This window comes from Phoca vitulina, unplaced genomic scaffold, assembly GCF_004348235.1.
Source record: "Phoca vitulina isolate PV1807 unplaced genomic scaffold, GSC_HSeal_1.0 scaffold19, whole genome shotgun sequence".
Taxonomy (NCBI): Eukaryota; Metazoa; Chordata; class Mammalia; order Carnivora; family Phocidae; genus Phoca; species Phoca vitulina.
The window spans coordinates 25387778-25413873 of NW_022589722.1; the positions used below are offsets into that span (position 1 = coordinate 25387778).

At 54.4% G+C, this 26096-nt stretch overlaps 1 protein-coding gene and 1 non-coding gene across 2 annotated transcripts; one reads left to right on the forward strand and one right to left on the reverse strand.

Moving 5' to 3' along the window:
- Positions 1-3950: 3950 nt before the first annotated feature.
- CBX6 (chromobox 6) lies at positions 3951-14903 on the reverse strand. The gene is made up of 5 exons (XM_032416246.1): positions 14727-14903; positions 14503-14546; positions 14270-14335; positions 14052-14118; positions 3951-9679 (listed from the first exon to the last, which is right to left on the reverse strand). Exons 1-5 carry the CDS (start codon positions 14793-14795, stop codon positions 8699-8701), a joined length of 1227 nt encoding a protein of 408 aa, XP_032272137.1. The 5' UTR covers positions 14796-14903; the 3' UTR covers positions 3951-8698.
- A 9597-nt stretch (positions 14904-24500) lies between these two features.
- On the forward strand, positions 24501-24598 carry LOC116640160. Its single transcript, XR_004300985.1, has one exon. It is a non-coding gene; the product is annotated as a U6 spliceosomal RNA (small nuclear RNA).
- The last annotated feature ends 1498 nt before the right edge of the window (positions 24599-26096 follow it).

Sequence of the window (26096 nt, forward strand, 5' to 3'; positions counted from 1 at the left end):
TATTCACATTTCCACATTCATCTTGAGTCTCACTGTTCTACGGAGATTTCAGAAGTTTGGGGAGGAGGGAGCAAGACGCCAGGGAACGAGATGTGGATTACCATCCAAGTATATGAGGCTTGGTTTTTCAGTTCTCTTTTAGCTATTGATTTTTCATTTAATTATACATGAACTCTGATGAGTTTCTTGAGATGTATTGGGATTTGCTTTATATCCGGCTGCATGATGTCCGCGGTAGTGTCTGGAAATCTTCAATGTGTGCTTGAAAATGACGTGTCAGGTGCAGGATTCCATACATGCTGTTTGTCATTCTGCTGTGTGTCTTTGTGGCTTTCTTCTTTGTATGTCTTGTAATTTTGGATTGCAAGCTCACGTTAACAAGGGTTTTATCTGTGAGTATCCCCCTGTGGCTTTTATTGCGGGAATGTCCTTCCAGAGAGGCTTGCATTTACTATTGCCACATGCTCTGTGGGTGAAATGCATCCCACATTTGCTTTGTATGTTAATTACCAGATCTAACAGTTCTGGGACCATGTGGGTAATGCAAATTCAAATCTCAAATTTGTGTTAAGGAAGGTCTAGAGTCATAATTTCTCAAGAGAGACTTAATTTTTGTTTTTCCAACCAGAGCCAAATATGAAACGTCTTTAATGACAGGCTTTTGGTTTTTTTGTAACCATTTGCCTTTTCACTGAAGATATGCTATATTCAGGTGTCTTGGTTTCAGATCTCTTTTGGCAAGGGCTCAAGGCCTTGTCTCCCATCCGTATATAGATGTAGAATCCAAGCTCCTTGGTTACCAAGATCAGCAAAGGCCAATACCTCCCCACACCTGTCCCTGTGTCACCCGCAGACCCACCCTGCAGGGCAAAGGATTGGCATCAGCTTATCACTCTGATTTTGGCTTCCTTTTTGTTTATGGTCCATGGGGATTTCTTTACTATCTTGGAAGGTCGCTGGGTATTTAACAGAATGTCTGTTATACTTTAGTATCTCTAGGCATTGTGTAGCATGCCATCAGAAGGTTCCATCCACCATGCCCAAGACCTGGGTTCCACTCCTTGAGCCCGAGTGACTCTGGTAAGCCTCCCCTGACCTCCCCACCACTTGTCTGACTCACTGTCCCCAGCCACCTGCCCCACAACCTCACCCAGATGAAAGGCATGAGATTGTTGGGTGGTGGCAGGCTGGGGCTAGATATCCCAGTGGCCTCTGGAGCAAAGCACTTAAGTCCCTAGTGATCCTTCCAGGGTGTCTGGTGACATCTCAGAGCTGAGGTGCACTTGGGGACAAAGGCTCTTCAACAAAGGGACAGATTTCTCTCGCAGTGCCTGGGTGAGCAGGAAATTGCTGCTCCAAGCCTCACATCTATAGGTCAAAATCCCTCCTGATTCACACCCAAGGTGTCCCAAACTGCATTCACCCTCCTCCCAAGCTGACTCCTCCACCAGGCTCCCCAGCCCGCCTGTGAGTGGCACCAACACCCCCTCCTTTGCTCACCAGATACCCAGGAGGTTTTCAGAGGCTCCCTCTTGCAAGCACTGAAAGCCAGTCACAAAATCTTCAATATTCCAAATCTCTCTCAACTCTGGTCACTTCCTAAAATCTCCACTGCCTCTGCTGTGTCCGGGTCTCATTATTGCTCACCAGGATTATTTCCTCCTCCATCCCTCCTGTGATGAAGAGACACTCAGAGCTCAGAGCGCATGGATGTCTGGAGGGTGGGGCCCCTCACCTGCTGCTTCCCTTGCAACCCCCCTGCACGGATCAGGCGTCCCTGAGCTCTCTGAGCCAGAGCCCTCTTTGAAGTGCGAACTGTCAGAAGCCAGCAGCCTGAACAAAGATGGTGCGGAATGGGCACACAGGCCTGTGATCTGGCTTGAGGGGGGCTTCCCATTTGGATGCAACCATGCTGAGCCCCCCTCTTCACTTCAGGCAGAATTTGATAAGACAGAAAAGCCACTGTACTTACAGCTTTTAAAAAATGATGGCATAATTTTGCAAGCTTATCCTTCTCACCCATCCCAACCCCCATCCTTCCCTTGTCCCAGCCCTGGGCTTCACCCGTGGCTGACCCGGACCCCTGGCGAGGCCCAGGAATAGGAGGTGAAGATGGGGAGGTCAGGAACCACCTGGCAGATGAAAACCCTGTGACACCAACAGCAACCCTGGAGCATTTCAGACAGGGCATCGTGCCCTCTGAGCTGAGTTTCGTGGTCCTGCCCGGCACTCAAAACAAACCCTCCAATCCTCCTTAAGAAGCAGTTGTGGTCACACTCACTCAGGGGCAACTAATACACAGAGCTCACTGCTTAGTAATGGCATGACTTGTGACAAGGGACAGCAGTGACTCTAAATCTCTGAACGCACCTGCCTCACAAGGGTGTTCCCAATCCCAGAGAGCGTGGGGCTTGGGGGCAAGAGCTGGAGGGCAGCCCCCTCCACCACCGAGAACTATGCCACTTCGGGCAAATGAATGGGTTAACCAAGTCCCCCCCGTGACACAGCTCTTCACTTGAGGCTTCACTGGGCCCCAGGGAGGGGGTGGAGGTGTGGAGGTGGGCAGGGGGAGAGAGGAGGATTTGGCCTGTAGTGGGTGCACTGAGCTCACGGCTGTTTTTTCCGTCAGTATGGGTCAAGGATTTCTGGAGAACAGAACACTGAAACTGGCGAGATGACCAGGGAGGAGGAGGGTGGGGAGGGGTGGCTTGGAGTAGGTGCCATGGAGCAGGGCCAGCCCTGACTTCACAGCAGGACTCACAGCCCTCGCCCACCTTCCCACCTACCTGCCGGGACCAGGGGCAGACAGGGCCACGCTCCCAATTGTCCTGCTGGCCCAGGACCAGTGGGATGAGTTGTCCTGCGGTCCCAGGTCTGCTGCTCAGTTACTCCCCCGCCTCAATGACCCCATCAGTAAGGGGGTGACAACTGGAGGAAAGATGAATGGAGGGCCTAGCGTGTGTCAGGCGCTGGGCTGTGAGCTTAGGGACCTGGAAGGGACAAGGCCCCAGGTAGGTGCCTGGGAGGCGCTGCAGGCTATGGGAGGCCCCTGGAGAGAACTCAAGGAGAGTGGGAGGGGCCGGCACCCTCCGCAGGCTGCCAGGTGGAGGACTTGGGACATGATCCTGAGGTCAGTGGGCTCCCAGGGGGCTTGAGGGGGGGCTCCACCCCCTGTGGCACTGGCGTGGAAGAGGCAGGGGTGGAACAGGCTAGGACGGAGCCTGGCAGACCGGTCAGGACGGGGCGGGGGGGGGGGGGGGGGGGCCGGAGGGGGGGGGGGCACCGGGGGGTTTCTGGACAGGGGGGGGGGGGGGGGGGGGGGGGGGGGGGGGCCACCGGGGATTGCAGGGTCAGGGGGGGGGGTGCTGTGGGAGGGTTCGGGGGGACATCTGCTCAAGGTCTGGCAAATGGGTGGCCACCGAAGCACAAAGGCGTGGCTCAAGGGCAGAGCGATGGGGCCCTTGAGGAAGGCATAGGTTTGCCCAGGGCTGCAGCTTTTCAAGCCATGAGGTTACCCTACGTGGGGAGAGGGCTCCTCATGGCTGCTCATCTATCTAATCAGAGAAGGCGCCCGAGCGCCCAGAGAACAAACGTTTCTCTGCACCAGCCCATTCTCCCAGGCTCTGCGGCGAGAAACTTGTTAGGGACCCAGTCCCCCAAGCCCCCTCCTCTGCAGCTGCTGCCATTCCAAGTGGGGAGCGGGCAGTGGCGCCCCTCCCCCGGCGCCCGCCTGCCTGGCAGCACCTCAGTCTTACCTCCGACTCAGCCCACTTACAGGCTGCGAGGTGGGGAGAGGGTGGGAGGTAGCAAGCTTGGAAACGGGCCACAGCTGGAGGGACAGGCCACGCCCCTCCTCACTGCAGCAGGCGAGGCTGGCCCAATGCTTGGAGGGACCACACGCACAGCCCGAAGAAATGAGACTGACACATCCCCACCCTAGGGGCCAGACCTTAGCTTCGGAATGTGACAATTTATTTGGGGGGCAAAAGAGGCTTTTCACTCCCCCTTCCTGGCATTGATACAACATTGAAGAGCAGCAGAACTAAACGTACAAGACGAGAGTAATCGGCACAAACCCCCCTCCCCCGGCCCAGAAACAACCGAATCCAGAACAACAGAACCAAAACCCACACCCGCAACCTCTGGGAGGGGGCAGGTGGCCTGGGGGACCCACCCCCACGCTGGGGCGGCAGCTCCATTCCTGGTCTCCTGCCAACCCAACTCGGTCCCTCTGTCACCACTGGATGCAAAGTTTAGCCAGCTGGGAGCTGGATGGTTGGGCCACAGACAAAGGCAACAACACTTCATTTTTAAAATGAGAAAAGAGAAAAAAGAGACAGCGCCCCTCCCCAAATATAGAGCTATATACGTATATTTTATATATATAGAATTCATTCGTGCACAATTCATTAAATGAGCTTTTCAAAAATTAAAAAAATTATAAGATACATTTCTTTAGGCCTTTGTGTTTTTAAATTAAAACAAACAAAAAGTGTCCATCTGCACTCCGCCCAACAGCGGGGGCAGGCCCCAGAACTCTTGGTTCCTTCTACCCTGGCCTCTTGCAAGGAGTCCCGTTAGACCATCAGCCCTGTTTGCCTAGCTGAAGCTCTGCATACAGTAGGCACTCACTCACTGCCGGAGTGGGTTATCGACTCCTTCAAGGCGAGGCAGGGGGACCCCACAGGCCTGGGGTGTGGGGTCCTCAGTCCCCACTCAGCCTGTCCCCCTATTTCGGCATCTTGGTGACTGTCAGCAAGATGGAGTCAGGCTAGGGAGACCCTCTCCTGGAGTGTTAGCCCCTAAACTCCTTTCTGAATCTGAGAGGAGATGCAGACTGAGAAAAACGAAAACCTTTAAACACTCTCCTTTTCTTTTTAAAAGTGATTCCTTAAACCATACAAGCCCCCGAGAGGCTGCCTTGGGCTAGTGCATGGGAGCCCGAAAGCGGAACTGACCGTGTGGGGCTCCACTGTCCGGCGTGGGCCAAGTGCAAAAACAAAACAAAAACAAAACAAAAACAAAAACCAAAAAGACCAAAAAACCCAACCCAACCCAACCAACCAATAAAACCCCAAAAGTTAGGAATGGTGGTGCGTCCACTTGGGCCCCATGGAGGCTAAAAGGGCTGGTCATGGCCCAGTACCCCCGACCTGTTTCCTCCGTCTGGGCTGACCCCTCACCCAGGACTGCCTGGCAAAGGGGTGGAGGGGGCACCTGCCAGCTCTGCAGTGGCTTCAGCCTCCGCTCCCCCACCCCCTTTGAAGGGGCTTTTCCCAAAATGCCAGAGCAGCTGGGCTCTTCACCCCAGCGAAGCAGCTTTGCCTCCCAGAGCCCCAGTTTCCTGGCCTTTTCAATGGGGTGATCCCTCCTACTCTGCCCACCTCTCACTGAGGTTGGACCTCAATCATCACTTCTTTCCAGAGCAGGGGAAGGATGGTGTTCATTTTGCCCCAGACCCCTTTGCAAGGCAAGAATGAGAGGGGGCTGTGGGAGGCTAGAGGTCCCAGCGCCAGCGACCTCCACCAGCACTGAATCCTCAGCAGCTGTCTGGACACCAGCAATGCTTTATGAAGAGGCCTTGAGCCCAATACACCCATTTCACAGAAGGGCACACTGACAGTCAGAGAGGGGAATGAGACAGGGAGGTGTCCCAACTTCCCATCTCAAACTGGACATCAGACCTCACCTGCTTCCTATGGCACATGGGTGGGGAAGGGGTGACATTAAGGGGAGAGGACCAATGCCCCAACCGATATTGAATATGGGAGATTGGGCTTTGGGGGTATTTCACATATAAAAGTAAAGCAAACCAGAATGCAACTCTGCTTGGTAATTAGGCAAACGGAAAAGCAGCAAGGGGAGAGGAAGGGCCCAGAGGAGGCTGATTCGTGCAAGTGTGTGTGGGGGGATTATGGGTCCCCGCTCAGAGCCACCCTGGGAGAGAGGTAAGGAAAGCTCCACCTGCTCTTGACCCTGTGCCCACCTGGGCCTCCCAGGGGAGGCGCCCACCTCGAAGCAGTGTGCATGCGTGCCTCCGCGTGTGCTGAGATGGGGTGGGGCCGCACGGCTGAGGGTCAGGGGCAGCAACCCACCTGTGGAAAGAGAAGGGCTAGGCATTCTCTTCTCCCCACGGGCACCCCCAATCCCTTAGGGTCACCACCTAAGATTCTCCCAGAACCTACAGCTCCTGCCTTTCTGAGGCCTGTATCCCCTACCTGGACAGGGAAGCTCAGGGGTGTCACGGTCTTCGGGGTGACAGGGAGGGAGGGACCAGATGACCGGACAAGCTGGCAAATGAGTGGAAGAGAGCGAGAAACCCGACTGTATCTACTCACCAGCTTTCCTGGACAAAGTCACCAAGGATGCAACAGTGGGACTCCCGCTCACCCCCCCCCCCACTCCCCCCAAATCTCAGCTCCATTCGCCTGGCCCCTGCAGCTCTGGCTAGTTCCCTTGGGACCAGCGGTCATCCTTCCCTTTGAAGGAGGGTAGGTGTGGGGGCTGGGCCCAGGACAGGAGGGAGGCCGCCCCCTGCCTCAGGCCAAGGAGAGAGAGAGCAGTCGGCCAGACCCCAGGGACCCCACCAGCCGGGCCTAGGCCTCCATCCCCGTTCCTAACATCGCCACCTTACCTGTGCAATCACTGCGGTACTAGTTTTTCTTTAAATATCTCTTTCTCTCCCCCCCACTCCCACCCCGACCCCATAGGAATCCCACAATATTTTTTTCTATTTCTTTTTTTTTCCTCTTTTTTTGTTTTTTGTTTTTTTGCAAAACTAATTCTTTCACTTTCCTGTCATAAAATCACCTCTGAAAACACAACTTCTTTACAAAAAAAGTCACGAATGACACGGACTCTCAGGAAAACACATTTCTATGGTCTCTGGAAAACACCTGTAACTGGCACCCAGGTGGTCACTCACCTGGGGTGAGGGGTCGGGGGGAAATCCCCTCTAAGGACAGAGGAGAAATACCAGCCCTTATTTGGGGGGGAAGCCAATTGGCACTTGGACGGCCACAGAGCCAACACAAAGGGCAGGGTGGGGAGGGGTCTAGGAGTGCCAGCCCCCCAAACCCTGTGAGGGCCCTTGTTCTACATCCGGGGGTGCGGAGGGCCAGGGGCCACCCTGGCAGGGAGATCTGGAAGAGCGAGTCCTCCCATACTTCTGACAAAGGCATCTGTTACCTAACGGGATTCCCTTTCTGCCTCCTCCTCCCTTCCGCCATCACCGCACACGCCCGGAAGCTCCTTCGAGCCCCGCTCAGGACCACACCACCCAGGCCAGACTGAGACCCAGGGCTGGCCGGGTGGGCGGCCCCCACAGCGCCCCAGTCCCGCATGCCCTCCCTCTCCTGGAGAGCACAAGCCCCCTCTTTGGTCACCCCCTTTGGCCTGCCCGCCCTCCCAGGGCCCGGCCTGAAGCAGGGGTCCTGGTCTCTGCCACCCGCATGGACACCCTAGCTCCCTGGCACGAGAGAGAAGGAAAGCTGCCCTGGGCTCTGGAGCCTCCGGCTGCTTCGAGCAGACTGCGCGGTGAGAGAAGCCTCAGCGATCAGAAGCTAAGAGGGGGGGAGAGGCTGGAGCCCCCCCCCGGGAGTGTTTTCCAGGCTTCCTCCTTCCCCCAGACGCAGGGGAGGAAGGAAGGGCAAGGCCGGGGTGGGGCCTCCCGTCTCCACCTCAGTCCCCGCCGGGCCATGTCCGCAGCAAAGGCCTGGCTGGTTGAGCGGACCGCCCGGGACAGGACGGCGTGGGGGCGCGCACCCCAGCACTGCGGGGCTGGGGGCTCCACAGCAAACTCCTCGGACCCGCGCCAGGTCCGGGCAAGGGAAGGTCGGGCCTTGGACAACCCCATTCTGAGGAACCCTCAACAGAGCCGCCTGGAAAGCCCGCGCCCCGTGCACATCCGGGCACGCGCACAAACACGCCGTGGGGCGGCAGGTGCGCACGCCAGCTGGAAGTTTCCACAGCAGGTTCTTGTAGCACCTTTGGTCGAGAACTGAAGGGCCCTGCCGGCCCCTCCCACCTCTGAGATGGGGTTGAGGAGGGAGCCGGGGCGGGGTGGAGCCTAAGGGGACCTGCTTGGGTCAGGTGCTGAAGTTTGCGGGAAGAGCCAGGCCTCTGGCCCCGCTCCTGCCACCCTCCCTGACGTGGAGGGAGGGGCCGCGGCCGGCCTCACCTCAACCTCTGACTGGGCTTTGCCATCCCTGGCCCTCCTGCCCAGGCGTCCGGGTGGGGGAGGAAAGGGGCAGCGCGCCCGCCGGGAGGGGGTCTCCTAAGGGGCCCACAGCTGCCCGGTTAGCACCGAGAAATCAGATGCTGTGTGCGAGAGCTGGAAGCAAGCTGGGGAGAGACAGAGTGGGATGCGGAGGGGGCAGCTGAACCCAAGGTTCGGGGGCTCCCGGGGAGCCACCCAGCAGGCCCCACCATACACGGGCAGGGAGGGTGCCAAGGGGCAAGAGGGAAGACTTGCAAGTGCCCTCCCTCGCCCCACCCCAGCCCTAACCCGTTCCAGGACTGCTGCTCCCACTGGGCTTCGGGGGGCTCCAACTGCCCAGCCCCATCCCGGGGGGCAACACCGAGCCATCTGAAACAAGCAAAGCACGGCAGAGGTGTCTGAGGGCAGGGGCGGGTGCGGGAGCAAAAGTAGGACTTTGGGCAGGAGGGCCCCCCCAAGCCCCCCCTCCTTGGAGCCCCCTCACTTGCTCACCCCACTGCTGCCACCACCCCCAGTGGCACCTGCTACCCCAGCAGCCACCTTCTCGAAATCCTCAGGGTTGCAGAATTCCTTGATAGTGACTGTCAGAAGGTTGCTGGTGACGTCGGTGACCACCACGTTGGAGCAGGGTGACATCTCAGGGCGCCAGTCCCCAGCTTCAGGCTCGGGGGCTGTGGGCAGCGCCGGGCCCACGGCAGCAGGGACGTCGGGGGGCACCCGCTTGCTGGCGGCCGCGGCCTCGGGAGGGATGGACAGGTCAAGCACTTCAGGCTCACGCCAGTCGGGAGCAGCTGGGTTCAGGGTCTCAGGGAGCAGCTTGGGGGGCGCGTCATCAGGATCGGAGGAGGACTGCGGTGCTGGGGAGGGACAGCCGGAGGAGCTGGAGCTGCGGGCGTCGTAGGGGGCAGTGGGGGCGGCCAGGAGCAGCCCGGGGCCCGGGGAGGCCGCAGCGTCGGCCTTGCCCACCGGCTGCGGAGGCAGAGGGCCGGGCGGGGGCTTATTGTACAGCGCGAAGGTGCCGAACTTCATGTGGCGGATCTGGGTGCGCAGGATGCTCTCACTGAACTTCTTGCTCTTGCCAATGACGCGGTTCCTCGAGGGGACTTTGGGGCGAGCGAGGGCTCCGGCCCCCTGCCCAGTGCCACCTCCGCCCGTGCCCTTGTCGATCACCTTCAGGTTGAGGATGATGCGGTTTCGCTTGGGCTCCCGAGGCTTTACCTTGCGATTGATGATGCGCACCGTCTCGGAGAAAGGTGAGATGGGGGGGCGCAGGCCAGGGCTGCCACCCTGGGGGTCAGGGCGGGGCAGGGGGCGGCGGGACATGCGGTGGCAGCGGCGGATGTCCTTCTTGAGCCGGTGCACGGCCGCGCTGGAGTGCAGCTTGGGTGAAGAGGCGCTGGCGCTCGGCTTGACAGAGAAGTGCACATCGCTGATGCGGAGGGCCTCAGCCTGGGCCCGCGCCTGAGGGGTGGAGGGAGGGGGTGAGCGGAGGCTCAGCTTCCTGCTGACCTCCTCCGGATGCCCCTGCGCCACCCACCCACAAGTCCTGTCTCATTAAACCATCCTGAGAGCATCTCGGAGAATCCGCTGTGCTCCCAACCCCGTCTTAGAGATAAAAGGAAATGGGTTCAGACAGGTGAAGCGAAGCGCCCAAGCGGGACTCTAAGACCCGCTACTTTTGATGGCCGTGGGCCCCTGGGACAGATGGCAGCTATCCTGGCTGACAACGAGAAGCGTCAGCAATGAGGACACTGCATGGAAGGAACGACTCTTTGCTCAGAAGCCCCTGACCAACTCTGCTCTGTGAAGGATCCCAGCCTAGCCTGGCACTCCTCCACGGACCAATTCTTGGTGACAGAAGGAAGAGGGAGGCCCCTCCCTGCTCCACCCCACACCCCAGCGCCATTGACCTACTTGCAGAGTCCCAAAGGCTCTGCGCTCTCTGCTTTTGAACAGGCTGCACCTCCAGCTTGGATTTGCCTCCCTGGCTGGTCGGCACCTCTGGCCAAGACAGCCCCTTGGCCCTCTCAGCCCCTCCTGTACGCTCCCGGCCCCCTCCACTTCCCCTCTTGGGTCTGATTCACGTCTGCCCAGGATCTGGCTCAAGGCCTGGGGCTGAGCAAATCAGTGCCAACAGATTCCAAAGCCAACACCTAAAGCCTAGGTTGGAATCCACCCCAGTGAGACAAGGGTCTGGTGGGGATGGACCAACTTCATATCCATGCTGGGATGGCCTGGGTGGGGGGAGGGCAGGATAGTTGAGCAGGCCTGTGGGCAGCCAGGGAACCTGTCCCAGGCTCCTGGGCTCAGCTGCGCTCCAAGGTGTGACATCGGAAAACCCCCCGGTGTTCAGGGCAGGGGACTCACAAGGCCATATAAACCGTCCTCCATGGCCAGTCCTTCCTTCACTAACAAAGTACTAGAGTCACAAGCCAACCACTTGGGAGCTACGACTCCAAACACACACAGCCTCCCCGCCAGGGGCTGCCCTCCCTGGGAAAGACGAGGCGGGCAGTGAGGATGTTGGGTGATTCAATGTAATAAAGGACGGATAGGGCCTAGCGGAGCACAGCTTAGGGGCACAGGCCTACCCTGGAGGATGAAGCCTTAGTAGGAGGGAGCCCTGGTCCTCTCCGAGCCAGCGGTGCTTGAGGCAGCCACAGAGGCTCTGGTGGCCTGCCTCAGGGGCGCCGCTAAGACCAGCGGGGGAGGCAGAGAGCCCAGCGGTGAGAGGATGCGGTGGTCAAGGGACTAAAAGCAATGGTTGATCGGGCATCTACACACATCCTCGCTCCTGGTGGGGGAGACTCGCCAGGCGCTGTCTACCTCAATCCGGATGAGACAGTGGTGGCCAAGGGGGAGGGCACACTCCCACGGTCAGTCTGTGAGCTCCCCGAGAGTGGGATCTGTGGTTTGGGGTCTCTCCACGTCCCCCCCGCCCCCCAGCACTAGATGCTTAACCAGTCCCTGAGAGGTGGCCTGTGTGCCCCAGACAAAACTAGATTATATCTGAGCACAATCCCCTGAAGCGGTGTCGGTGGACTTATTTGCTGAATTAGGGAGGAGGTCTTTAGAAGGTGGTGGAAACACGCTTTTAACGCTAAGTGGCCCCCCTGGCCCCGCTGGGAGGGGGTCTCCTGGGGCTGCGTGGCCAACAATCCGTTTGAGCACTAGGTGGCAGCACCCCCACGTGCCCCATGCCAGGGCTGCCCACTCCTCCTGGGCACCGGCCAGCGGAGCCAGGGCCCCGTTCCCTCACATCCCTTCTCAAACAAAGGCAGGAGACAGCCAGCCTTCCTCGGCATGGCAAGCAGAGCCTTTGGCAGGTTCATCCCCAAGGGAGCTTAGGGGAATCTCCACTCTTTCTGACTCGCCCCCCCTCCAGGGTGTTAGTGTTCATGCCATCAGCATGTCGCCTGCGCTCCCAGACCTCTGTCGTCATGGCTCTGCCCAAGTCCAGGGGTGAAGGACCCTGAGGCGTGGCAAAAGTGGGTATAAACCTCAGACCTGGGACAAAACTCTAGCTCGGTGGGCCATATATACCATCAGATAATATATGCTACCTGCTCAGCCCAGCGCCAGGCACACAGCAAGTACTCGAGAGAGACTAGATTTCTCTCTCCATGGGCGTGAGGGACAGGGCGCTGGTGAGCAATAATCTTTTACTAACGCACAGTTTCCAAACTTTTTATGAGAAACATTTCTTACTTCATAGCTTCTAAATATACATAATTTTTTTTTTTTTTTAAAGACTGGTTTACCCTTCCTCCTCCTCTCCCCTCCGCAGGCTGAGAATTCTGTGAAGGTGGGATCCGGGTCAGCCTGTGAATTAAATAGCCAACCACAGCCAGCGTGTTTACTGCACTCTGACGCGGTGAGAGGCACGGCTCTGAGGGGCTGGCGTGTACCACAGACAAGAGCACAGAAGATCAAACACTTGGATTCTACCGCTGACTCTTTGTGACCAGGGGCCAGTTCCACAACCTCCCTGGCCTCCGTTTTTCTAGGTGTAAAATGGGGCTAAATCACAACCTACCTCATGGGCTCCTGTTTCCCTTCAGAACAGTTCCGGGCAGAAAGTAAGGGCCGAGAATAATTGGTTTACTACATACACCGCCTCAGTGACTCAGAGCCATGGGCTCAGACCCAGCTGGTCTCCACCACCCCTGGCAAACATCCACATCACTCTCGTAAGGCTCAGGTCCTCTCAGCTGCCTCTCCACCCCCTGCCCCACCACCTCTGCAGCCTTCATCGTTTCCTGGGTGTGTCCACCTTGTCCCCTCAACCGGATGTATGTACTGTCTGAGGGACAGGGTGAAGAGAAGGAGCCAGAATGAAGCCAGGAAGCTGGGTGGTGGGACCTCACGTTAAGTCACCTCCCCTCTCTGGGCCTTGATTTTTTCATCTGGGTAATGGGAATAATACTCCTTCATAGGGTTGTTGAGAGGATTAAAGGAGATAATCCACGTGAGGGCTCAGCACTGTGTTAGGCCCAGAGCCAGCTCAGAAGCTAGAGCCATCAAGGGAAAAAAAAAAGGCATTTCGTGAATCCAAGCTCACGGTCATTACTCACTTGACCGCTAGAGGGTGCTCCAGCTGCGCTGAGAGGCTGTCACACTGCCCACCCGCCCTCCAGCTGCTCCGCCCCACCCCTCCTCCTAAGAAGCATCAAGGGTTAAGGGTGCTCCTCCATGGATCCCCTAACGTGTGGCGGTTGGGAACAGGAGTCACGGAAATACGTAATTCTGGAAACCAACGGTTCTTTCACGTCGGCTTTAAGTGAAAGACTTTTTGGGGTGGGGGTGGGGCTGGAGAGGCCCGGCCCACCCCACCCTCACCGGGCTTTGAGCCTTTTGCAAAAACCGGAGATGCTGAGGCTGTGCATTCTGCACAGTCTCTTCCCTGGCCTTCCTGTGCCATTTGTCACCAAGTCACAGGCCGCCAGGGTGGGAAGGGGCCCCAAGGCAACTTCAGCACTATTGGGCCAACGGTGGTGTCCCACGGAGGCCCGCCTGCAGTCTTGCCTGTCTCCTAGCGTCATCTCACCTTCCCTCTCCGACTCTGTTCTTTCTCACTAAGAAAAATTAACCCCCCAAAACCTCTAAGATGGCTTCCTCTGGGGCTAGGTCTCCCTCCCTTGCCAAGGCTAATGTGTTTATGCTTCCACTCCCCCACACCCCATTCTCATTAGAACCTCCAGAAACAGCCAGGGGTGGGGGGAAGCCAGAGGCCCGGGCCAGGTGATAAACTCAAAGTGAAGTGATCTAAGGTCAAATTCAAGTTGCATTCCCCAGTGAGGAGGGGAGGCATGCAGAACAAATCCTAAGAGAGAAGGAAGCTGGGGGTGGGGAGGCAGGTGGCCCCCAAATGCTTCTCCTGTTCCCAGCCGTGAGGGAAACCACATTTACTCTCCCCATGGATTCTAATTCCAGGCAGAGCCCTACCAGCTCAAGGCTGGGGGAGATGAGGGTTTCGCCTCATCCGATGTGCAGAAGTAACCTCCCTGCCACCCCCTCAGGTGGACAGCCCCCACCTGCCTCATCCACCCCCATGCTGGAGCCCGGCTGGCCTGCCCAGACCCTGGTTTTGTCAGCGAGGATTATCCTCCTCCCTCACTCCCCACTCCCAGGCCCCTCTTGCTGAAGCTGGAGCTGGCCAGGGCCGGCTGCCAGGGGCTCGGTCGGGGGCTCACAACCACCCCCTGCCCAGCTGGGGCCCCTCTGGAAAGGTCCGCCTGCCTGGGCAGCCGAGGATCTGTCCCTCCCTTGCAGGCCCCGTGCTGCGCCAGGGCTAGGGGCCCGAGACGGGGCTGCTGGGGCTGGGCCAGGTTACCTTCAGGAGGAAAGTTTTGGGTTTGGGTCCCCTCTTCTTGGGCCCATACAGCTCACGCTCCCTCTCCCTGCGGCCGAGAAACGCCAAAGGTTAAAAAGAGCCCCTTCCAGGGCCCCACTCCGCGCTGCCCTCCCCGGCTCTCCCGCTTCCCCCGCTTCCCCGCGCGGCGCCCCAGCCGAGCCTTGGCCCCGCCGCCCCTGCCAGCTCCCCAAACTCACTTCTGCTCGAAGGCTGCAATGAGCCGCGAGTCCAGGATGTTCTCCTCGGGCTCCCAAGTGCTGTACCTGCCGAGTCACACATGCACAAAATAAAAATGAAAACCTAACAGGCAGAGGCACATGCGAGGCACCGAACGTGCACGCTCCCCCCCCCACCACCACCAAGGGAAAAAAAGGCCCCGGTGTCCGCTGCCTCCCCTCCCCCCTCGCCCCTGGACCCCACCGGCACTTACTTGATGGCCCACCCCTTCCATTTCACCAGGTACTCGATGCGTCCCTGAAAAACAGAGAAGAAAAAAAGGGGAGAGTGGGGGTGGGGAGGATGCGGGGACGCGAGGAGGCGGCGGCGCGGGGGTGGACGAGAGAGCCCGTGTTAGCGGGACCGCTTCGCCCTGATGGGCCGCGGACCCGGACACCGGCTCCGGGGCAAGATGTCCCGCCTCGGGAGGCGGCTCACCTTTCGGATCCGCCGTTTGATGATGGATTCGGCCGCGAAGACCCGCTCGCCCACTGCAGACAGCTCCATCTTGCTCAGCGGCACCCACAGCCCATAATACTCCCTGCTCCCGCGACCGGTGCTGCACCGCTCGCGCACGCGCCGCAGCGCACAGGCCCCGGCGGGCGGGCGCGCGGCGGGGCGCGCGCTCGTGTTCCAGCTGCGGGCCGTCACGTGACCCCTCGGGGCAGGCGCGCCGTTGCCAGGACCACCCCCTCCCCCGGGGCGGTTGCTAGGGAAAGTGAGCGCTCGCGGGGCGGGGGCGCGCGCTGGCTCTTAAAGGGGCCTCGCCTGGCGGCGGGAGTCCGGGCCCGGAGCCGGGTGGATGCTTGGCTTGCGGGAAGCCTGGTCAGGCGCAGTGCAGTCTAACAAACAGTTTCTTACTCCCTTTTCCATCTTCCCGGCCCCCGATAGCTGACAACCTCTCCCTCCTTTTAACACCTCCCCCTTGCAAGTCTCCCTAGGCCCCAGCAGGGGAAAGACGATGGAGTCTCTGCAGCTGCTGCGCATCCTCCCAGCAGAAGTTTGCAAACAGTTAAATATGATACAGCAGAAATGCATTTGCTGTTGCCTTGCCAGGCCCTGCGGGAATTTCTTTAAAACATTGCCCTCCCCCTCCCCAATCCATTATTTATGTATTCGTGGGAGTGTGGTTTTGTAACCAGTTCAGATGAATTAAAACAAAAACTCCACCGCAGGGAGAGGGGTGGGGGCGGTGTATTGGGGTGGAGGAAGGCCGGGAGGATCCTGTGCATCTGTTCTTTGGCGGGCTGGGGTCTTGGGCGGCACCTGCCTTCACCCTGGAGGCGGGTTGAAGATCGCAGCCAGGACTATGCGGCGGCGAGAGGAGGGACAGAGAGGCTGTGGGGTGAGATGGGTTCCTGGCACCCCAGATTAGGCCCGAGTGGGTCATCCTTGGGTCGTTTGGCAGACACCACCCACATGACCTTGTCTATATGTTTTCTGATTCCCAGGCCCCCTGGCCTCGGCAAGCTTCGGCTGCGTGCAGTTCCTTTAGTGGTTCCGCCATTGCTCACAGGGAGACCAGCCCCCAGCTTCGGGTGTGAGGAGACACTGGGAGACCTGGCTGTCCCGGAATGGACACAAAATAGCCCCTCCACACAAAACGCTCCATTTCTTTTCCTTTGAATTATTTAAACTTTATTCTTTATTACCCCAACGGTCTTGTTCTTTGTAAATTAAAAAAACAAAACAAAACCCGACTGTCCATAATCTCCATCAAATCATTGTTAACATCTTCACGAATCCTCTTCCAGCCTGTTCTCCGTCTATACAAACACATGTATGTATGCGTATGTATACATTGTATATACATAGTATATATATATTTTATTTCTTTTTAACAAAATGGGATCTTATGAATCACACCGTCTGGGTTCTGCTTTTCTCCCTTAATGAAAAAAAGCGAACCTCTCTTGGTGTCATTAATTGGAAATTTTGCCACCATTTTCGTGGCTGTGGTGGGGCTGAGATGGAGGTGGAGAGGAATGGGGATGTGGTGAGGATCAGGATCGTCTCTTGCTTTCATCACTTGTTTATTAGAAAAGAGGATTTTTACATTTCTGTACCGTAATACCAATTCTTGTGGTTTCAAATCGACTGCATCAAAATTGCTGCTTCTCGTCTCTGCATCTATGCAGATTTGTCCAATTATTATCTTGGGAGAAATCCCCCTCACCTTCCTTAAAATCAACATGCTCTTGAAAAATAGCTATTTGCTGGCCAGCCCAAAGTGGGCTTTGGTCTAAGAATAGAGCTGCCTTCCTGGGGACGATCAGGGTGAATGGGCAGATGAGCTGTGTGTGTGTGTGTGTGTGTGTGTGTGTGTGTGTGTGTGCGTGCGTTCAGGCTGAGAGAGGTAGCAGTCAGATAAAATGGGTAAACATTAAATCCATGTGTTAGTTCACTCAGCAGCCTTTGTGACCCTTTTTAAGGTTTTGTGTTAAGCCACCTAAACAAAGGTGGCCCAGGCTTGAGGAACTCTCAGGTGAGAGAGGCACCTGCCATATAGTGTGACTAGTGCTAGAATAAACATGTGGTAATTTCCTATGGCTGCTGTAACAAATTACCACACACTTAATAGCTTTAAGTAGCACAGACTTATTATCTTAAAGTTCTGGAGGTCAGAAATCCCAAATCAGCGTCGCTGAGCTATAGTCAAGATATCCCCAGGGCTGGTTCCTTCTGGAGGCTCTAGAAGAGAATCCATTCCTTGCCTCTTCCAGCTTCTAGAAGCTGCTGACATTCCTTGGCTCGTCGCTGCATCACTCCAATATTTACTTTTGCCTTCCCCTGACTTACCTCCTGCTTCTTTCTAATAAGGACCTTTGTGATGACATTGGGCTCACCCGAATAATTGAGGATTATCTCCTCATCTCAACATTCCTACCTTAATCATATCCGCAAAGTCCCTTTTACCCTAGGGTAACATATTATACAGCGTATGTAAGGTATCATATTCATGGGTTCTGGGGATTAGAATGTGGACATCCTTGGGTGGCTGGGGCATATGCAGCCTACCACAAAAGGTATGTATAGGATGCTTTGGGAATCTAAATGTATTAGAGTTCTCCAGAGAAGCAGAACCATTAGGGTGTATACAGAAATACATTAAGAGGAGATTTGTTATAGGAATTGGCTCATGTGGTTATGAAGGTCAAGAAGTCTGCAAACTGGAGAACCAGGGAAGCTGGTAGCGTAGGGCCCAAGAATGAGGAGGCGGGTGTTAGTGCCCTGATTGGAAAGGCAGAGAACCAGGGCAGGAGAAGATAGATGTCCCAGCTCGAGAAGATAAAGAATTCACCATTCCTCTGCCTTTTTGTTCTGTTCAGGCCCACAATGGATACAAGATAACAGGGCACATTGGCAAGGATGGCTTATGGATTCAAATGCTAATCTCTTCTGGAAACACTCTCACGGACGCACCAGAAATAATCTTTACCAGCTATCTGGGCATCTCAGAGCCCAGCAAGCTGACAAATCAAATGAACCATCATACTAGATAAGGGAGCAGCCCACTACCTGGAGGAGAGGAGGCTGGGAGGGCTTCTCAGAGGTGGGGTCATTTGACTGGGGCCTTGGAAGCTGAAGACGAATTTGCCTGCAAGTGAAGAATGAGAAAGGCAGCCCAGGTAGAGGGGTCAGCCGGAGCTTTAAGGAGAGGAAGTCCCTTCCACCTCCAATCCTTCCACCTCTCACAGATCATCTTTTTTTTTAAAGATTTTATTTATTTACCTGAGAGAGAAAGAGAGAGAGAGAGAGCATGAGCAAGGCAGGGAGGGGCAGAGGGAGAGGGAGAAGCAGACTCCCCACTGAGCGGGGAGCCCAATGTGGGGCTCGATCCCAGGACCCCAGGATCATGACCTGAGCAGAAGGCGGACGCCCAACCATGTGAGGCACTGAGGGTGCCTCACAGATCATCTCTATTCTATGAGAGAAAGTTCCCTGTACCTCTTCCACAGTCTGTCCTTCTGAGATTTGGTCCAACACCAAAAGGGAGAAGTTTAATCTCCTGGACTGTGCGAGTTGCTGCCCAGAGAGAGGGCATTTCAGTTATAGCCTGTGCTACAAAACACCATCATTTGGTGGCTTCATACACAAGAATCTATTTTTCATGATTCTGTGGGTTGCCTGGGCTCAGCTGGGCAGTTTTATGTGTGTTTTGTTTTGTTTTTACCTGGTCTTGCTTCGGGTCCTTCATGGGGTTGCAATCAGAGACATGGCCAGAGTTGACTCACATGTCGGGGGGCTTAGTCCTGGGTATTGGCTGGGCCTCGCTCTCCTCGTGGCCTCCCACGATTCAGCAGTCCAGTGCAGGCTTCCTTACAGGGCTGCCAGAGCCATATGAGGAGGTGAAGAACACTGCAAGGCCTCCTGAGGCCCAGCCTTGGAAGTTACACAACTCGCTTCCACGGCACGCTGTCAGTCAGATTTGGCAGGATTCAAGGCCCTGGAGATTCCTGCCTCCCTGTGCCCCCTCCCCCGGCCCCTGTGCTGGTCCTGCATAACCCCCTCCCCTGAATGAGGATGGCACTTGCAATGAGCTGGATTTTTCTCCCATGATCAGGTTAAGTGAAAAGGTAAGGGCTTTTGCGATGTGATTAAGATCCCTAACCAGCGGACTTTGAGTTCATCAAAGGGAGTCCTTGATGTGACACTCTTTTTTTTTTTTTTTTTAAAGATTTTATTTATTTATTTGAGAGAGAGAGAATGAGAGACAGAGAGCATGAGAGGGAGGAGGGTCAGAGGGAGAAGCAGACTCCCCGCTGAGCAGGGAGCCCGATGCGGGACTCGATCCCGGGACTCCAGGATCATGACCTGAGCCGAAGGCAGTCGCTTAACCGACTGAGCCACCCAGGCGCCCTGATGTGACACTCTTCACAGCACTTCTGACACCCAGTGTGTGGGTTCGCTCCTCACACTGACAACCGGATTTTCAGCTCTCTAGACACCAACTGGATGTCCAATGTTTCGGTCCAATTGACACCTTAGCATCCGGAGTTAGCGCAGATCCCGCAAGACTCCCCACTTGAGGCACTGATAGCGAGTCTGGATTACTCAGACTTTTGACGGGGCAGCTGTACATTGAGGGTTCCTACAACCCTCTCCTCAGTTTTCATCATTTGATGAAACTTAGAATTGGAAAAAAATATCTTTAGCTCCTGTCTCTCTGAAGATCGATCCAAGTTCACTTCCCGGAGTGGACCATCCCCTCCCTGATGCCAAAAGGCAGTGCTTTGAGCTCAGAGCCACAGGCCATAGGCCTTCCAGTCCCGGAGGGCTGGACTGGGGGATACAATACAGTGGGGGTATCATCTTATGTGCATTTAACTCAACACAGCCAAATCTATGTATTTGTTGCCATCATTTAAAAACAGAAAACATTCTACAGATGTGTTCCTTACTATGTTCCGCAATACTACCCATTATATGTTTGTTTCAGGTAGTCAAGTGACTTAGCAAGGATGCGCTTCCATGAGGATGCTAAGGGAGTGGGTGAAACAGGACAGTAAAGGAGAGAAGCCAAGCAGAGAACAGAGGGGGTCATCTCAGATGCTGTCAGGAGTGGCTGGCCCAGCCTGATCCTGCAGGGGAGCTCTGGAATGAAAGCCACTCCTCCATACTTGTCCCCCACCTCCAGGCACTGGCTGAAGGCTGCAGGGAGAAGGTGTCAGGAGGGCAGATGTCAATTTCCAGGCACTTCCTGCTTTCTACCTCAGTGTGCAAAGTGGCTTCAGTATCCTGGGGAGGTCAGAAGGAGAGGTGCAGGTGCTGGTCGTTGGAAGGAAAAGCACATAGCACCTAGGTCTCTGGGGGGGGTGAGTGAGGATTTGACAAAGGGGATCCCCCCCGGGGATCTAGGTAGCCCGCAGATATCGCTGTGAAGGGCTGAGCTACAATACCATGTATATTTCACTTTACGGGCTCTGCAAACTCCAAGCTTATTCCCACCCCAGGGCCTTGACACTTGCTTTTCCCTCGGCCTGGAACACTCACATTTTCTCCTGATGGGGACATGTCTTGTTTCCTCACTTCTTTCAAGCTCTGCTCAAATTTCACTTCTGCAGAAAGGTATGCTCTGACCTCCTTATCTAAAGTAGTGCCTGTCATTCTCTATTCCCTTAGTCACCTTGTTGTTTCTCCCTGGCCTTTAACACTATCTGATGTGATATTAACCATAGAGCTAGTACCTCACTAGACTCCAAACTCCACGGGGACGGGGATTTTGCCCATCTGGGGCACTTTATCTCCAGCGCTAGGTCAGGGCCCTGCACATAGTAGGTGTTCAATAAATATGTTTTGGATACATAAGCGGACCATTGAAAGGGCTTTCAAGAGTAATTTTTCAAGAGTAATGTTTATATAATATATACAGGGCTACAGACCCAGCAAACACTCACTGGGTACCCCCTTGATGGGCTTTGGGAATGCAAGGATGGAAAGGATGGGATTTGTGTCCTCTAGGTACTGAGGTGCAGGGAGGGATGAAGGCGCAAACAGGTGCAGTTTGAACTGTGCAACTTTTAGTTGTCAACGTCTCTGCGCCTCAGTGTTCTTCATCTGTAAAATGGGGGTAATCATTCCTATCTTGTAGGTTTACTGTGCGAATAACGAGATTACACATGTATGTCACCTGGAACTCTGTTGGGCACATAGTAGGTCTGTGAGAGTGGGACTGGAAGTATGTATATGCCCCAGGCTGGCTCATAGCTAAAGGGCAATGGACACACACACACAGTGTATATACTTACATGTTTTTCTTCCACTGAAACTCAGTTTATTTTGTCAACTCTAGAAATCGAATCTGTGTTGGTCAGAGAGAACACCAAACACTTTATATAGTGCTCATCATCTGTCAGGGACTCTTCCAAGTGCTTGATACACGATATTAACTGACTTAAACCTCAAAACAATCTTAGTGGCCAGATACTAGTACTATTCCACCTCACTGTTGCAGATGCTGGGTTTCTATCCAAACATGAGAGATGCAGAGCTGAGCTGAACAAAGCGTAAGTTCTAGTCCATCAGACGCCCTCTATTTCCTCCTACTACCCCATGAGCTCTGCCATGTGATGTAATTTGACTTTCGAAACCGGACCAAAAAAGCTGAAGACATGCAGTCAGGTGACGATATAAGTCTCAAGGAATTGAAACATGTATAGTTCTTTCTGGAAGATCGTGCCGCAAACTTCTGTGCCCCCAAAGAAAAACTAACTATTTTTAGAAAGAAGGCAGTAGAGTCTTTTGGAAATATGCCTGAATACGGTCATAATTGGGCAAGGGACACAGGGAACTCCAATTTTGGCAGAGCGATCTTTTGGAAATGCAGTTCTGACCAAGTCATCCCTCTGTTTAAGACTCTTCAACACAGGAAGGAGCCAAAGTATCAACAGGGAAAAAACCCTCACGGTAGCCAGTTGCTGTCTCTAGAAGGAAACCCAAGTTCTTTCTCTTGGTGGAGGGGCCCCTCCTGATGGTCTCTGCTCCCTTCCCTCCATCCTGCACAACCTTCCTTTGGTCTGTCCACTGTTTCCTGAATAGTCCCTATTTTTTTTTTTTTTTTTATACCTTTGCACCTTTGGTTCACCTGGGAAGCACCTACATATCTTTCAAAACTCAGTTCTGGGGAGTCCTTCTATATGAACCCATATCTGGCCTTCCAGGTAGAACTAGCCAGCCTTCGTTTGCCCCCATTTGAGGATTTGCAGAGTTCCAAGAACACAGGAGACTTCTGTTTGGTCCCTCGTCAAATCCGGTAAAGCCTGAGCTCTCTGAGGGCAGGGACCTTCCTGACACTGGGTAGTAAGTCAGCTGATACTTACTGGGCACCAACCATGAGCCTAGCACCTAGGTGCTGGGAATGTGGCAGAGAAAAGACAGACAGACCCCTGCCCTCAAGAAGCCTAGATTCTTATGAGGGTACCAGACAGACAATAAGCACACAGGACGAGGAGATGATTTATCAGGCCAGAGTTGTGTCATAAAAAGACTAAATCAGGTCACAGGGTAGAGAGGAACAGAGTGTGCGGGTGGGGTGCTCAGCTAGGGTGGTCAAGGCAGGCCTTTTGAGGAGCCACATCTAAGTAAGACCTGATGAGGAAAAGGGGGCAGCTGCATAGATCTGGGAGAGGTGCTTTCCAAACAGAAGAAGCAGCAAGTGCAAAGGCCCCGAGGTAGGGACACACTTGGCATATCTGAAGGAGAGAAGGAAGACAGTGGGGCTGGAATGGAGTGGTGAGAAGGCTGAGGTTTTCGAGGAAGGCAGGGACTCCACATGCAGACCTTACAGCCACGAAGGAGAGATCGGTCTTTGTTCTAAGTGCAGCAAGGAAGCTCCAGGAGAAAACTCATTGCAAGAGGAAAAAGGACCCATCACAGTGAGCTTGCCGCAGAGGCAAAGCCTTGCTTGGGTTGTTGGTGAGGTCCCGAGTGCCAAGTGGTGGCCGCTTCTCAAATCTGCCACCGCCCAGCCTCCTCGACGTACATCCAGGGAGGCAGAGGCTACAAATAGACATGGAAAGAGCTATCTCTAGAATCTCCAAGCCTGGGTACCCTCCAACAGAAAGGCGGACAAGGGGGAGGAAGCCATTCCCCCGTTATGCTAGTTAGTTTGGGCAAATGTTAAGCTTCTGTACAAAGATACCCCAAAATACAATGATTTGTTTCTCTCTTGGATAGCAATCTGGCTTGTGGAGGCTGGTGGCTCCCAGCAAGGTCACAGAACTGTTGCGGGGGAGGGTCAAGGCCACGGTTGGGGGGAACTGACTCCTAAGCAATTACAAATAAAATCAGGAATGATTCTGGCTCATGTGAGCCCCGGGGGCCCTGATGACCCCTCCCTCTTCTAGAGAATGCAAAACAGATGAGAAGAGGCTTCTCTTTTATCTCCCAGCAGACTGCAGCCAGCTCTGTGCAAACTTGTCCTCTTCCTGCTCTTCCTGTTATGCTGGGAAACATTTTCAAATACTTCTCAGTTGTTGGGGAAGGGGGGGTGTTAATTTCCCAGATTCTTTTTCGAGGCAAGGAGCGGTTGGGGCAATGGGACAGGTGGATGCCAGGTGGCTGCATCTGAGAGGGGGTGAGGCAAGGGGCTGGTGCTTCTTTTGGTTCTATTCTGCCAGCTCTGTGAAGCAGTGTGGTCCCTGCCCGGGCGGGCGCAGTGGGCCAGCACGGGGGCCAGAGAAGCGGGGCTGCTGACCGCCTGCTCTCCCAGATCCTGGCCTCAGTCCCCTGCTTCTGCTCACAGTGAGGACCAGCCTGGACGTGAGCCTCTCTAGTGTCACATCACCTTTGTCTCCTTCCCTGGGGTCCTGAGGGAGTCCTTAGGATGAGTGATAATAAGGATCAAAATCTTAGTGTGACATGGCAGTTCTGGGACTGTCTGAAAACATAAACTTCTAGGGGTTAATTAGAAAGAATTCTTCTAATGGATTCGTTGAGTTCTGCCTCCAAGATGCATGGACAGCTGAGAACGTGCCAGAGAGTGCCGTGCCAGCCAAGCAGCCCAGATCCCGTGGGAGGGGAGTGGGTCCCCAGGGCTTGGGGACACACGTGGGCCTCCCAGACATTGCCGAGAGGGGTTTTCCAGTGGTGTGGTGTTCTCAGGTGAGCAGGCAGGCCACAACCTGAGGACAAAAGAGTTATGTCAGCCTGATTATGTAGTTATTTTATTTTATTTTTTTTAAAGATTTTATTTATTTGACAGAGAGAGCATTCAAGAAAGCACAAGCAGGGGGAGCAGCAGAGGGAGAGGGAGAAGCAGACTCCTCGCTGAGCAGGGAGCCCAGTGCTGGATCCCAGGACCCTGGGATCATGACCTGAGCTGAAGACAGACGCTTAATTCACTGAGCCGCCCAGGCGCCCCTGATCTTCATGTTCTGAGCCATGGAGGGAGCAGGATCCTTGGCACAACCCCAGCCCCCGACTCTGGGACACGTCTGCACATTGCTGCTTCTCACACCAAGATGGGCCATCCCTCTGGGGAACACTGTGAGCCACACCCTTAGTCCCATAAGGGCTGGGGACACTTCTGTCTTCCAGGTTCTGTGTGACCCATGGCTGGTGATGGGTGCGTACTGCCTGAAGAGTCGTGACCCGTGCCCAGTTCCTGTGTGAATTGAAGGGGGCTGGGAGGTCAGCCCAGGGGCCTGCTGGGAATTTGTCCTATTCTTGGCCCCACACAGACAGAAATGAGAGGTGACAAGACTGTTTCCAGCTCGCTTCGGCAGCACATACACTAACATTGGAACGATACAGAGAAGATTAGCATGGCCCCTGAGCATATTTTTTTTTTTTAAAGACTTTATTTATTTGACAGAGAGAGACACAGCGAGAGAGGGAACGCAAGCAGGGGGAGTGGGAGAGGGAGAAGCAGGCTTCCCGCCGAGCAGGGAGCCCGACGTGGGGCTCGATCCCAGGACCCTGGGATCATGACCTGAGCCAAAGGCAGACACTTAAAGACTGAGCCACCCCGGTGCCCCCACCCCCCGCCCTGAGCATATTCTTGCTTCTTGGTACTGTTGGAAGCAGCTCCTGGGCTGTTCCCTCCCTACCTGGGGGCCTTACCCTCCATGAGGGCTTTTCTCTCCACGGGTGGGCCCTTAGGCTCCCCTCCGATTGGGAGGCTGTCCAAAGCTTATTTCTAAATTAAACTGTCTTATCCCTCAAAAAAAAAAGACTGTCCCAAATAATCTCAAACCCATACACACATATAAACATTAATGTGAATATTTTTTGATGCCCTTAAAAGTAGTTTTTGTGGGTAACAGACGGGAGCTACGCTTGTGGTGAGCATGGCAGAACGTATAGAGTCGTCAAATTGCTGTGTTGTCACCTGAAACTTACGTCACATTGTGTGTCAACTATATTTCAATTAAAAAAGTATTTTATTTTATTAAAGATTTTATTCATTTATTTGAGAGAGAGAGAGCACATGGGGGCACGTGTGAGTTGGGAAGAGGGGCAGAGGGAGAGGGAGAAGCAGACTCCCCGCAGAGCAGGGAGCCCGATGTGGGGCTCAATCCCAGGACCCTGAGATCATGACCTGAGGCGGAGGCAGACGCTTAACCGACTGAGCCACCCAGGCACCCCAAAAAAGTATTTTAAAAAGTAATTTTTATGTGCAGAGAAGATTATTTAGGGGTTTGCTTAGGTTTTAAAAATTACTATTCAATTTGTTACAGTTATACATAAAGAGAAAAATCCTAGTTCGTCCTTAAGCTCTTAATTGCAGCTTAAATAATTTATTATTTTAATTATAGGTCTAGCAAATTTTAGCAATCACTTCTCGGGAGGCTTTGGATCAATTTTGGTCTCATTTACAAACATAAACTCCTGTAAATTTTTCCTATTGCATTATCCATCACATATAGTATATTTTCTCAACTTCCTAAGTATAATTAGCTGACAAATTTTGTCAAGTAACTTAAGTGATTTTTATAAGTTTAACACATTTAGATTATAGATACGGTGTCTTTGAAGTTTGATGAGCTGTCCCAGTATAATGTATGAAAGAGTAAAATCTTAAGTTCAGATCAATCATTCAATTATATATTTTATTTATTTATTTATTTATTTATTTATTTTTCAAGATTTTATTTATTTTATTAGAGAGAGAGCATGCACGCACGTGTGTGAGGGGGTTGGAGGGGCTGAGGGGGTGGAGCAGAAGGAGACAAGCAGATTCCCTGCTGAGCGGGAAGCCCAACATGGGGCTGGATCCCAGGACCCTGAGATCATGACCTGAGCCAGGTGCCCCTATTTATTTATTTATTTTTTTAGTAATCTCTATCCCCACTGTGGGGCTCAAAC